The 14,717-nt window shown below is 40.8% G+C and overlaps 1 protein-coding gene across 2 annotated transcripts; it reads left to right on the top strand.

Annotated features, from left to right (window-relative positions):
- The first annotated feature begins 6,048 nt into the window (after positions 1–6,048).
- On the top strand, positions 6,049–13,038 carry LOC117423030 (prostaglandin reductase 2). Of its 2 annotated transcripts, none has more exons than XM_034038384.3 (9): positions 6,049–6,439; positions 6,970–7,052; positions 8,403–8,594; positions 9,506–9,676; positions 9,916–10,125; positions 10,576–10,697; positions 10,984–11,071; positions 11,191–11,230; positions 11,629–13,038. In XM_034038384.3, the coding sequence occupies exons 1-9, from the start codon at positions 6,400–6,402 to the stop codon at positions 11,691–11,693; spliced, it is 1,011 nt and encodes a 336-aa protein (XP_033894275.2). In that variant the 5' UTR covers positions 6,049–6,399; the 3' UTR covers positions 11,694–13,038. The 2 variants fall into 2 exon arrangements, with proteins under 2 accessions (XP_033894275.2, XP_033894268.2); XM_034038377.3 differs by having other exon boundaries at positions 6,052–6,439; positions 6,970–7,088.
- The last annotated feature ends 1,679 nt before the right edge of the window (positions 13,039–14,717 follow it).

The following is a 14,717-nucleotide window of genomic DNA, read 5'->3' as shown; positions in this document are numbered from 1 at the left end:
TTTTTAGATAACGTCCCAAATTCTGGGCCGCTTTGGTTTTTAGATAACGTCCCAAATTCTGGGCCGCTTTGGTTTTTAGATAACGTCCCAAATTCTGGGCCGCTTTGATAACATCCCAATTTCTGGGCTGCTCTGGTTTTCAGATAACGTTCCGAATTCTGCATTTTCGAATTCAGGCCAGTTTTTGAGATATTCTGCTTAGCTGACAGCCGAGTTTCTAAGTCATGCATGCACAGACCATAAACGGGACCGTTAATTCATTTAAGAGTACATGAATCAAAGTTAATGTATTTTTTACTCTCCTCAGAAAACATTTAGGAACATGGTATTCCAAAAAAAAAAAAAGGTCATCTCATTTGCTTATGTAATGTCCATCAATATATAGTGAGGCATAGGGGTTTATCAGAACTTCTGGGTTTAAGAGACCAGTGCCCTTCAACAACTTCAAATAAATCCTATTGTATTGTATTAGTCAGCATTTCCCTTATCGCTTCCTGATCATTTATACTGTAGGTCAGGGGTTTTCAACCTTTTTTTGAAACTGTACCCCTTCTATCTGGAGGTTTCAGCTCGAGTACCCCTTTACAATTTTCGCTCAACTGAACGGTACCTCAGTTACAATAAAATGGAGAATAATCTGATGACCCCCCCCCCCGTTTATTTAATAAATCTGGGTGACAAACTGCTGGTTTAGGACAGAACAACAAACAGTAAGCTTAATTCTTAAAACTTTTAACTACAAGTATTTGGATGCACAGAATTAAAAAGACAAGTATTGGGCTAGGAGCACACCTATTTTTTTGTAACTTTGACGGCCTTTTGTAAAAGTTTGAAGGCCTTTTGATACCCAGCATACACTGCAATACCCAGCAAAGTTATACACTGATATTCTGATAGCACAGCAATTCAAATGAAGTTTGTAATTGGTTGTGTTCCTCAAATACACAATAAAAAGTGATATTTATAGGGTATAGTTATACAGCGATACAGTGGTTTCGGACATCTAAGAACAGGTACTGCGAGCATCTGGATTCATACCCAGAGGTACTCTGTAGCCTCCTGGGACATTCACAGCTTGTTTGACACCCTCTTGTAGTTGCCCATTTCTGCATATAAAGCAAAATGCTGTTTGTCAATCTCTCTTTTTTCTTATAAATCAGTCTTTGCAAGAATCATTCCAAAAACACTGAATCAGTTAGGCACTACCAGTCTGACACTACAGGCCTTTAAATTGCAGTACCAATTTGCAAGTTGCTAAGTGGTTGCGTTCCTCAAATTTGCACTGCAAAGTGATATCTTAAAGAATAGGGTATATAGTGCTTTTTTCCGATACACTCAGGCTGATACTGTGATCACAAAACACTTGGAATGGACTTAAATTGGTGCTTCTGTACTCTCTTTAGATGCACAACAATCTTAGCTAAAGAAAATGGGTTCCTTCGAGTTCGTAAGACCCACGACCACCATTAGCTGAGCCTTACCCCGATGGTGTTTTTATAATGGGATTTGCCATAGGGAAGGGGGTGGTCTCTTATCGTACCCGTATCTCCACGACCCCTGGGCCAACAAACTCAGAAGGACATTCTTTGCGTGCACAAGAGTCTTAGCTAAAGAAATACATCAGCCACGGGTTCAAACGCCACCCCACCTCCAGATGGTGGGCGTTGCCCCAAAGGGGTTTTATAATGGGATTTCCCATAGAGATTTTTCAGGGTGCTGTATCTCGGGTTCCGGGGGTCCCCAAGACTTGAAAATCAGTATGGAGGTCCACCTTGGAGCCCCTGTCGATCCCTCCAAGTGACGTGTCCCCAGCTAGAAAGGACACCAGTTTAGACTTTTTTTGCCAACCTGGAGCTCAAAAGCTATTGGAAATGCAACCTTGACATGCCATCATGCTGAAAATGTGAAAATTTGTTGAAAATGTAGCATTTGAAAACGGGTGGCTCCCTGTGAAAGAGGGCCCCCAGACATGACCCTAGGAAGTTCAACCCGGTTTCTAGGTCCCGGGGTCATAGAGATATGACCCCGAAAAGGGTAGTTTTTGGACATTTTTGACAGGGTGTATCTCGGGTTCTGTAGGGGTTAGGAACTTGATTTTTTTTTTGCGTTGGGGCCCCATGGGGCCCCACACAAGGAGTCACCATTTTCATGGTTCAAATGCCAGGACGGGTTGGCAAAGTGAATTTTTTCGTCATGACATGAGTTTTTGGGTGAACCACCACACCTTTTTAGGGGGTGGTTTGGGGTGCTCCCCTGAGTCTATATCACTTTGAATGGTGGTTCTACGTGCTCGGGTTCGAGAGATATGCCTGAAAATGTGTTTTATAACACTGCCATAGACATGAATGGGGCTGAATACCCTAAAATATATTTTGCAAAGAATTGCTACGGTGGGTGTATGCGTGCAGGGGTTGCATGGTGGTGTGTGCGTGCAGGGGTTGCATGGTGGTGTGTGCGTGCAGGGGTTGCATGGTGGGTGTATGCGTGCAGGGGTTGCATGGTGGGTGTATGCGTGCAGGGGTTGCATGGTGGTACACGTGTGTGGAGGGGAATTGGAGTTCAGGTTTTGCGCACAAGAGGGGCGGGGAAAAGACTGGGAAGGGTAGGGTAAAAGAAAAATTACTACAATCATTTATTTTCACTTTCGACTCCCAGTCTCCTTTCCCTCACTTTATGATTTTATTTTGTGATTATTTAATTATTGTCAAAATAAACGGCCTTCATCTACTCACAGTTGCAGTCTCATTCCTGTCCAAAAAGAACCTGAAACACTACAATATACTGATGGACGTTACATAAGAAAACGAGATGTCCTTTTTTCGGAATACCATGTTCCTTCCCAAAAATGTGTTTTAATATTAGCCTTTAATAAAGGAAAACGACTGCTTAAATTAATTTTCATGTATCTATTTCAGTGCAATGTAGTTTCTTACATTTTTGTTTTTTTCATTAAAAAAAAAGATTTCTGGGGAGAGTAAAAAATACATGAACTTTGATTAATGTACTAAGGGTTACTCTCAAATGAATTCACGATCCAGTTTATGGTAAACTGTACATGCATGACTTAGAAACTCGGCTGTCAGCTGATTCCCCAAAACTGGGCTGAATTCGGAAATGCAAAGCGGCCCAGAATTTGGGATGTTATCTAAAAACCAAGGCTGCCCAGAATTTGGGACGTAAATGAAAACAGGGGCAGTCTATATGTAAAACTGTGATTACATTAGAGATAAACTAATGTATCCTGTAACAAAACTGCAATAGCGTATATGTTTTATATTAAAATATATCGCAAAAACGATTATAGATATATGCTACTTGAAAGAAAAAAGTACACCACCACAGAACGCCAATTCTTACATTCGTGCATAACATGATAATTTATATAAAGTAATCACCCATAGTTTGTTATATCAGTACAGCGTAATACCACATTATATTTTAATGGTAAGGTTGTGGAAAGCAGATCACTCTCTCTCTGATCACAATGTTAAAAATGCCTGCACGCTTTTCCACTCGTGTGACGACGTATTCATGTGACAGACATGGACCAATCAAAACGCGAGACTGTTATGCGGTTCCATCCCAAAAACCGGGCCTGTGTCATACCTCGGATTATGTGTTCGAAAAGGGTCCACAATGGGGGGTTTCCAATACATAGCGGAGGTTTTTTTTTTCAAATGGATAGGCTATATATCCTGAAAAAGATGAGGGATGTTGCACTGTAAATTAACATTTTAAAGCAGCAGGATTTACGACATGGTATAGATGGACTTCTCCAAAGCAAAATGCTGCCTGAAATGAGCTTGTATCCAGTGTTCAGAAGCAGTCTTTGGAGACAAACGGACGTGTGTCTAGGAAGGGCTGTAATTACATGCAAGTCCTGACCAGACTCTTAAATAGCTTTTTTTATATAAGGCGGTAGCTGTTACACGATGTCCATTTACATATTTTTGTTTGTTTATTGTTTTTGTTACGCTTTTTTTAAAACACAATTATTTAATACAAATGATAATGAGGATGGTAATTGTACAACAATATTATCGAGAAACAGTCGGTCACTTTGTGCTGTAGTTGAGGTAAAACTGTTTACTGACACTGTCGAGTCAATAAACTTAGCAGGTGGATGTGGCACCGATTTATGGACAATGATTGTCACCATGGTTTGTAAAGGACACTGTAGCAGAAACCACAGCCACGTTTTATTGCAATAAAAATATGGGCTGCATTACAAACATTAGAACACAACATGTAGCAGAAGACAGCCTTTTCATTGGGCCAGGCTTGTTTTTTTTCTTCCAACGCAGCAATGGAGAATGACTAACTGACTTTATCATCACATCAGGAAACAGTGAGAACGTGAATAGCATTTAGTTCGGCGTGGAATCAGCAGACCACGGGGAAGGTGAGAGAGAAAACCACTGTATGCAGGGAAGTCTCACGCATTCAGCGTGACTGGGACTAACATATTAGCATGTTATCTCATTCTCTCACGCATTCCTAAACTCATCTCACGCATTATGAGTAAAAACAAACAAACAAAAAAAAACATCTATCTATCTATCTAAGTTTAGACCCTCAGGAATAAGAATGAAGAGGCCTGCTCTGCGGAGCTGCTGCAAAATATGAAGAAAAAAAAAAAGAAATCACTATTTTAATGATGTCAACATTTTTGTAATTATATATATATATATATATATATATATATATATATATATATATATATATATATATATATATACTGAAAATCAATAAAAAATAAGTCATATTTTTGCAAGCAAATAAGTTTTCTTTGATTTCAACTTTGTTTTAAATCACAGATATACATGGTTTACAAGACGTGTCAATGAAAAAATAAAATTACATCAACTTGTATACTAAATAGAACACTTTTTAGGCCTTTTCCAATGTTTAGCCATTAGAGCGCTTCATGACTTCATAAATTCTTCTTTTAAACACTATAGATGTGCTTGTTTTGAACAGCAAGCATTTGTAAAGACATTTTTTAACTAGAAATGGTAGCTTTTGTGAACAAAAACAAAGCATACCCGGTAGCATAATCCAAAGGTTGTTGCTGGTTTAAAAATGAAATATTTCACTGTTCATGCACCTAATTCAATTTACTTCTATTCTATATAGCTTTAATATATTAAGTTATGAGCATTTATTTTTTATTGTATATCTCACATGGTGTGCAATTCTGAGTTCTGGTTGCTAAATATAATCAGAGATAACACTATCCCATATCATTGCAGTAGTTCCTTTCTATAAATTATTATAAATTAAAGATAATTCCCATTAATTTATTGTAAAAATAAAGAGGCTTTATTTGTTACTTTGTTATTTTCATGCCTCAGTAGACAGGGACATATGTGTAGGTTATTTGAATCTGATTATTCAGTCACTATTGCTCTTGTACTGTAGATTGTGCTCCAATGAGATTCGACCACACATCTGAATTTCCTGCACATAAACATGCAACAGTGCATTTCATGTTGGCCTTCGCGCAATCACAGCTAGTAAGGCACTTGCTTACTAGACATAAACAGCTTTTTGGTTTGCATCCTTTGGCTTTGCATCTTTCAGCAACATGACAGGGGTTAGTTTTCCATTGATAATAGTTCGCCCATAAGATGTTGGATCAGGGTAATGAGGAAAAGGTTTCTGACCCTGTTTGCTTACAGCTATCCAATTAAGACTATGCAGCAAGTGTAATGAAAATCCTCTGTAGGTGTCAGATTTAAAACAAAGTTGAAATTAAATTTTGACATTATTATTATTATTATTATTATTATTATTATTATTATTATTATTATTATTATTATTATTTTGTAGTAGTTGTAGTCATTATTTGTATCATATTAATAACATGCATGTGAAAATATTATCACATTAAGTGTTTCCTATACAATATTAAGCAGTGTGCATTTTAAACTGGTTCGATTAAAAACCTGGACCGCTGGGTGTCCCCAAGCGCCAGAAACGAGAGGCCCTGCCTTAAGCAATGACAGCACACCAGCTGGAAAGTCTCACTCTTTGGCCTGGAAATCTTTCTCTATGGGATAGTCAACACTTGGCATCTCTGTGCATGTCACATGGGATTTAGCTTCTGTCTGGGGTATACGATGTCTAACCAACATATAATGATTAAATATTGACTTATTTCTCGTATATGTCCTGTTTCTTTTTTTTAACGTGGTATTCAAGTAACAAAATATAGCTGTTGTGCGTTGCCACACTTCTGTATTAGATCACAACTGCAATACCTGTACAAACCACCCAGCTGACGCGCATATGACATTGTGGAATACTGGCCTTGGTACAGCTGAAGAGCGCCCTACAGCAGGCCTCTGACGGAGCTGGAAAATCAGCACGCAGAAAACATTTCCGCGTCTTGCGAAAATGACACAGATTCGAAAAGTGGTATTGAATTCCCGTCCAGGTAGGAGGTTTTCACTTGCTTAGTTAGCTAAAGTCAAGTTTTGATTAAAATATTACGTACACAGTAGTATCTGCAGACGTACAATGTCGATATGGCATCAATATTATTTATCCCAGCAGAAAAAAACGAACAAACAAACAAACAAACAAACAAAAAAATGTAAATATTAGCAGATAAAATAAAAATAAAAATCCATTGAATTGTGAAGTGGCTTGTTTTCCAAATTGAAGCAGTATTTGTATTACCTTTGTGGAGCACACGCGGTATATTTGCCTTCACCTATCGCGATTAAAAAAAGAAACAAAAAAAACAGCATAACCAGTTCAAGAAAAGTGCTTCTCCAGTCCCCGCCGGCTATAACTTATCCCAGAGTGTATTGGTCGGTTATAGATATATATAAAAAAAATCCAATGTCACGTTCAAAAAAAAAAAAAAAAAAAAGTATTTATGTATTGTTATTCATACAGTGCAGTATTTTTTTTTTTTTTTTTTTTTATCAATGTGTCTCAACATGTGTGTTTTTTTTAAAGGGAAAAATGGGGAACCTGTTCCAGAAAATTTCCGAGTTGAGGAGGCATGCTTGCCAGCTGACCTTAACCCAGGACATGTGCAGGTCAGAACGCTTTACCTCTCTGTGGATCCCTACATGGTCAGTATAGTTTGCTTCAAATTACACTTAATTAATTTTACTGTTCCTTACCTTTTATTACATTTAAAATCATTCCAGATGGTTGTTTTTGCAATTACTGAAATACTGTGCTTTTTTTTTTTTTGACAAGTTTGTGCATAACAGATGTGTTAACTGCCTGCTGTGGTTGTAGAAGTTAGGGCCAGCACCATCTAGTGATCAGCTGTTCTTTTGTACTACTGGCATACATATCAGAGTACTAGGTGGTGCTGGCACTTACGAATATGAAGACACTTCGGCTGACCTAGCTATGTTACATACCGTATGTTTATGGTAGGCAAGTAGAAACGAGAAACAACGCAGTGCTGGTTAACACAAAAAAATATTAAAATGTATTTTAAATCTTTAAGCAAAGCTGCAGTTTCCACTGGTGAAAACAATGGAGATCAGGTAGCAGCATTCAGCCCTGTTTCATATTCCATCTGTGGCCAGCTGTGTTAAAACGATTGTGTTGGCAGATGGTTTAAGCTGATATGAAGTCATCTGCTTATAGAAGCTGGTAACCCCCAGAACTATTCATTTGCAGTATAAGTGAACGGGGAAGGCATTTTCAATAAGCAAGGAGTCGACAAAGTGTCCAATAAACATTCACGACAGCAGTAAGAAACCGCTGGTTTTAGAAAAAATGTTGTTGAACAATTACACTGACTGGCTATTTGAATTGCAGGACCGTTCCATGACATTTTAAATATGTTACATTGGTTGAGTCATCAATATCAAACTACTGGCAAACCCAAGACTTTTTGATCTGCGACTGTATTACGATAGACTTTTATGTAGGGGCCCAGTATCTTAAAATGTAACATTTGTTTTGTAGCACAGGAAAATTCTACAGTAGTTGCAGGAAACAACAAACGTTCTGAACATTTCTGTAAACTAGTCATTATATATTTTGTATTAGATAATACTGCTATACATTCTCTCCAGCTGTTTGTGAAGTTGCGCTCTAGCTGGTTAGCGGTGAAGAGTATGCAGATTTAATGGTAAAGCTACATGCATCACACAATCATGTTCAATTTTACACTACATATAACTATTTAAAACTGTATATACTCCTTGTTGTCTGTTTATGCTTAGTCTGAACTTGTTGCAAGTAGGTGGTTAGACATTCTTAAAACTTAGTTCACCTTAAAGGTAAATACCTTTTTAAATATGTAAAAAAATGATCCCACTACAGACATAATTCTGAAAGCACTTGTAGAAACAAGGAGGAGGAGAACATACTGTATAACCTGTAATAGCCAGAAAAACAACAACATTGTATTTGTTTCACAGCGCTGCCGAATGAATGAGGACACAGGAACTGACTACCTGTCACCATGGCAACTGTCTGAAGTTGTGGAAGGAGGAGGTGTTGGGATAGTGGAGGACAGCAGGCACGATTCATTCACAGAGGGAGACACCGTGGCCTCCTTTTCCTGGCCGTGGCAAACCCAGGCAGTTTTGGAGGGGAAACTACTACAGAAGGTTCAGTAAAAGTTACCAGTTTTTAGAAGTCTGTTGCAAAATTGATGTTTATCTGTGGTTGAATTGGTTTAGCTCATTCCAATCCCCACTTCCTAACAAAAGTGAATGTTGAAAAAGACCTGAACATCCCCTTCCCTAGCCTGATTGGCTTCCCTATACATTCTGCTAAAACAATGTCTCTCCTTTCTAATCTGCTTATGGTAGATACTGTGGCTAGGCACACTTGAGTACAGCCGCCCCCAATGAGAGTGCAAAGCATGTGGGCTGTTAAACAGATTGTCTGATCTTAGATTTTACATAAATTACAACAGGATAACACCAAGCAACTGAAAGCAACAAAACTGTGGAAGACCACTTGAAGAAATTAACATGGTAATTAATAGATATCAGTAACATAGTAATAGATGCCAGTGTATGCTGGTTCAAACCATTGTAATATATCTGGATCTGTATGTCAAGCTATGAGAACGTTCCCACTGTGGTACAATGGTTCAGAACATTGTAGCTGCTAACTACTGTTATTAAATTTAATTTGGTAAGGGCATGAATATAGTGTGACTCAAACTGGTGATCCTTAGTTTTTATCGAAATGTGTTACTCATATAGACAGATTGAAAGCACGGCCATGAGCAGTCTGAAAATTATTTTAGTTCATTTCAAGAGAAACTCTTTTATACTTCAACCTTTTTTCAAATAAAATACATCGATTTTTATTGTTGTTTGTTCGTGTTTACCTTCCTCTTTTGTAATGTTTATACTGTGAATAGCCTAATTAAAGAGAGCTTGTTAACTTAAAAATAAGATATTTTTTAATGAATTGTTAAACAGTTTTCATACACTTTTCAGTGGTGTATAATTGAAATTTTTGTTGTATATGCCACAGAAAAAAATGAAATGTCCTCATGTTTCAGCTGGACCCCCAATTGGTAGATGGGCGCCACTCCTATTTTTTGGGTGCAGTGGGCATGCCTGGGCTTACAGCACTACTGGGAGTAAGAGAGAAAGGTCACGTGACTCCAGGAGCCAATCAGACCATGGTTGTCAGCGGTGCTGCTGGAGCTTGTGGTTCCCTGGCCGGTCAGGTAAAAAGGATTCCTTATTTATCTATTTTTAAATATACAGAGGACTGAGTGGTTTCCTGAAGAGTTAAAGGCATGTGCTAGGCAGATAAAATTGCACGTCTGAGTGAAGACCTATGGTAAATCTGGCCCTTTTAGTTTAACCCTTCTTCAATAAATGTTTGCTAGGGCCGTTTAATATTATTTACATTCTAAAGTACTTGCCACTTTACTTTTCTCCATTTCTTTGCTCCCCCTCTCAGATCGGCAGGTTGGATGGCTGCTCCAAGGTGGTGGGAATCTGTGGCTCTGATGAGAAGTGTCAGGTCCTGGTGTCAGAGCTCGGGTTCAATAGCGCTATCAACTACAAACGGCAGGATGTGGCTGCCAGGCTTAGGGAGAGCTGTCCAACAGGAGTGGATGTTTACTTTGACAATGTTGGTGGATCGATCAGCGACACTGTGATAGCACAGGTAAAAAGAAACTGCTTCATGGTAACAATTGTTAAAAAAAAAAGAAAAAAATAATCATAAACACTTTGTCTCACAGAGTCCCAGTTCAAATCGGTTAGATTTCGTCCTCCAGCTGATCGAAACAATTTTCAGGCTAAATGTTTATTCAGTTTATTCAGTATCACTATACTGTTGTACTACTAATACTACAGAAAACCATTTGGTAACTTACAGCGACCTCAGAAAGACTGCTTCGGATTACACCGTCTAAATAACAGCTGATGGATATTACAAGCCGTCTTTGTGGGCTGCTTTGTAAAGTTGCAGTTTGTCATAAGGTCGGACTCTTGGCATCACAAAGAGCTTTCATTGTATTACGGGAGTGCACATTTAAATAAGTGCTTCCCAAATGTGCTGACTGGAGTGTGTTTGATTGACTGCCCTGAAGAGTTATTCCATGGTGTTCTCTAGATGACTGAAGGTGGTCATGTGATCCTATGCGGCCAGATCTCTCAGTACAACAAGGACGTGCCCTACCCCCCTCCATTGCCCGCCAGCACACAGGAAGTGCTTCACACCAAGCACATCACCAGGTACATCATACAACCCTACGATACAGTAGCCTGGTAACTTTAGAACGCAGACTGGGTTGTCCGTCATTGCAGTGAGATGCAGTAGTATACAGGTTGGTTCAAAATGTGTTCTTTGCTTGTGCTTTATAGGTCGGTTTGTAATATGCAAATACATCCTTGTACGAAACCACTTCCTTTGCTGTAGCACAGTTTTACTTTAATGGTCTAGCTGCATTCAGGCTGAAATGAAGGTTGAATTTTTTTAACACAGTAAAAAGCAGCCTTTATTTATCCTTTTTTTCTACAGGGAGAGGTTTACAGTGCTGAATTACACAGAGAAACATGAAGCAGGGATGCTACAGCTGAGCCAGTGGGTCAGAGAAGGGAAGCTGAAGGTACGAAATGTTGGACCACAACATGTCTGCATTGGACCACACTATCATCTTAGCGCACTAATGTGTTAATTCAACACACTGCATAGGCCTAAAGAAGTCTGCTGTTATCTTTTCTTTAGGTCTTGGAGACTGTGGTGAAAGGGTTGGATAACATGGGTGGTAAGTAAGGGTTTTGAGCTCTGAACATAGTTTGATAAATACTTCTACTTTATTAGTCTTCCCTTTTGGGCTTCTAATTTAAATGGACAATTCAGTGTGCCAGGGCAGGGCTCTTTTACCTCTAGTCTATTTCTGCTTTAGTTATCTGGGGATATTTGTGTCAATCTATGTATTTAGTTGACAAGTTCATTCAAAACAATGCAAATGAAACTGCACTAAACACAATTTTAAAATACCATTTATTTTGTGTATAAAGTAAAAAGAATATATATCGGTATATATTAGTCAGTCAAAAACAAACTGAGCTTTAATTGGGTATACCATCAATGGTAGCAAGAATTGTAGAAGAAAGAAAGACCATTTATCATTCTCATTGATTTAATTCTGTTTCTTTGCAGTGGCTTTCCACTCCATGATGAAAGGGGGTAATGTGGGGAAGCAGATAGTGCATGTGTCCGAGTAATGCGGCAGCACCCCCTTGTGGTGATGTGGAGACAGTTCATCTGACCAATGTGATTAACGTGATCCCTAGTATGGTCCAGATTTGTGAATCTTTTCTGCAAAATACTGAGCCCCAGTGCCTTTCAGGTGGACGGTATTATTATCTGAATAATGCCAATTTGTTTCCTATACTCTGTCATTGTCACTTCCAATTTGCTGTATCTGCCTGGTAGTCTCACTTCCTTTCACTCCCTATCCCTTTTTGCATTTAGCGTCAGTCTCATCTAATCAAGATGCTTTTTATTGTCTCTTCATTTTCACTCCTACTCCCTCCACTCTCAACCTGACGTGGTGCAATTTTTTAAAATCTCATTTTGATGCACAGTAACATGAAACAACTCTGACTACAGGTCTACAGACTAAGGTGTGTGCACTATGCATCAGCTGCAGAGTCACTTACAACTACGTCTCACCCGAAAGACGGAGCACAAGGAGGTTAAGTGACTTGCTCAGGGTCACACAATGAGTCAGTGGCTGAGGTGGGATTTGAACCGGGGACCTCCTGGTTATAAGCCTGTTTCTTTAACCACTGGACCACACAGCCTCCTACTGTTCTCACACTAGTTAATTCATAAGAATTAACATAACATTCTAACACACAATTTAAGAAACAACCTGTACCAAGCTTTTAAAATCCATTTCTTACCTGTTAATCACTGATCCGTTGTATTTCATAGATGCAGACATTTATTTCAAAGACAGTACCTGCTACTTCCTGGTAACTATCACTTCATTTGCTGTGGTTGAAGATCATTCCAGTGGTCTCACTGCAGTCAGACCATGTGACCCATTGCAAGGTATCAGGATGCAGCAGTTTATCAAGTGTTGTATATTAGCATTTTCTGAATTAGTCCAAATAAATAAATTATGTGATGATCCAAATCTGGGTTGGTTAGGTAGATACAATTTGCTCGTTGCTATTTCTGAAACCAATGCTTATTTTAACAACACATCATTATATATATAAAAAAGGAGTATTTTATCAGTTTTGTTGATGGCAAGTGTAAACCATGATGAGTTAACTGTCAAACTGAATACATTATTAAAACCTGTGACTAATAACCAACTCTACTGTGAATGATGCCGATAGGCTTGTTGCCAATTATATATGTAAGCTACAGCCACACAAGCACTGTATTACCAGCCTATGACACAACATTAAATAAAAGATTATGGTGCTGCCACATGTCCTTTGTAATGGGTATGGCAGTGACAGGTTTTTTTTTTTTTTACTGAATTCAAGCCCATGTAATATCGTGATAGACCAATGAGGAAACATGTCTAAAACAATAAACCATTTGGTTGGGGCCATGGCTTGTCTTTAATGCATTGAAAGTTTGAAACACTAAATATGCTGTGGCAGGAACGGCTGAGTGGTCTGACGTCACGGCAGAAGAAGGGACAACAAAAACAAAAAGGTATTGTGCAGTGGCGCGGGCGCCGTTTTATTTAATGAATTCAAAAAAATAAATAAAATATTTAAACAGAAAACAGTCGCTCACAGAGCAAAATAAATAGTTAAACAAAACAAAATCACGAACACAAAATAATAACTGCAACACAGGTCAGGCTGGGCAGATTGCCTTCACTGTTCCTATGTTTACTTTCTCTCTCGTTTCTCCGTGACTCCTCTCGCACACTCTCCTTATGACACCCACCCTGAACTGGAGAACTGCAGGCTTTTTATATTCAGGTGACCATCTCCCGATTAGCAACTAAATTAATCACTTAATTAATTCGGGAGATGGCCACCTTCTGCACGAGTATTTTTCATTACACCTGGCAGAGGACGAGCACCGATCTCGCCTCTGCCAGGACACGTTTTAAAAATAAACAAAACAATAACAAACATACGGCGCTCGCCGTCATGCATACAACAATCAAAATAAACAAACACAAAATAACACAGGAGCGGAGGGGGAACCCTCGTTCTAAAAATAAACAAATCAATGTACAGGGCTGCTCGCCCTGTTACATATCCCCCCCCTTGTGCAACGCACACATGGCCCCAACGGCCACCTCCCCCCTCAGTCTCAAAGTCCCGGACGAGGGGGAAGAGAGTTGCTTCTGGGGGGTGGCCATGGTGGAATCTCCGGCACCCCCCAATTCTTCGTGGCCGGCAGCTCCCTCTTCTGGGGCTCCCTCCACACTCTCTCCTGCCGCGAAATTGCGGCTGGGGGAGCTGGTCTCCTGACCTTCCCCCTCCTCTTCATGGCCAGCAGTTCCCCTCCGTGGGGCTCTGACCACACAAACTCCTGCCGCGAAAGTGCGGCTGGGGGAGCTGGTCTCCTGACCTCCCCCCCTTTCTTGATGGCCGGCAGCTCCCCTCCGTGGGGCTCCGACCACATGACCTCTGGCCGCGAAAGTGCGGCTGGGGGAGCTGGTCTCCTGACCTCCCCCCCTTTCTTGATGGCCGGCAGCTCCCCTCCATGGGGCTCCGACCACAGTGTAGGGACCCCAGGTGAAGCAGGATCCCTGGCGACCCCAGGCGACGGCAGCGGACCCTCGGGAGGCGACGGCAGCGGCAGCGGACCCTCGGGAGGCGACGGCAGCGGACCCTCGGGAGGCGACGGCAGCGGACCCTCGGGAGGCGACGGCAGCGGACCCTCGGGAGGCGACGGCAGCGGACCCTCGGGAGGCGACGGCAGCGGACCCTCGGGAGGCAACGCAGGACCGGCAGCAACCCTAGGAGACGCAAGGGAGACACAGGCGACCCAAGGCGATGCTGACGGCGGGAGGGGAGCCCCTGGCCATGAAGGCGGCAGCAGGAGCTCCACTTCTCCCAATGGTGGTGGTGGAGGTAGAGGTAGCTCCTGCTCCTCTCCTCCTGACAGTAAAGGCGGCAGGGGCTCCTCCTCTTCTGGCGGCCAAGGCGGCAGGGCTTCCTCCCCTTCAGGCGGCCAAGGCGGACGGGCTTCCTCCCCTTCAGGCGGCCAAGGCGGCAGGGCTTCCTCCCCTTCAGGCGGCCAAGGCGGCAGGGCTTCCT

The sequence above is a fragment of the Acipenser ruthenus genome, chromosome 15 (assembly GCF_902713425.1).
Source record: "Acipenser ruthenus chromosome 15, fAciRut3.2 maternal haplotype, whole genome shotgun sequence".
Classification (NCBI taxonomy): Eukaryota; Metazoa; Chordata; class Actinopteri; order Acipenseriformes; family Acipenseridae; genus Acipenser; species Acipenser ruthenus.
Note: the sequence above shows the minus strand (reverse complement) of the source record. Positions and strands in the feature narration are given on the sequence as shown.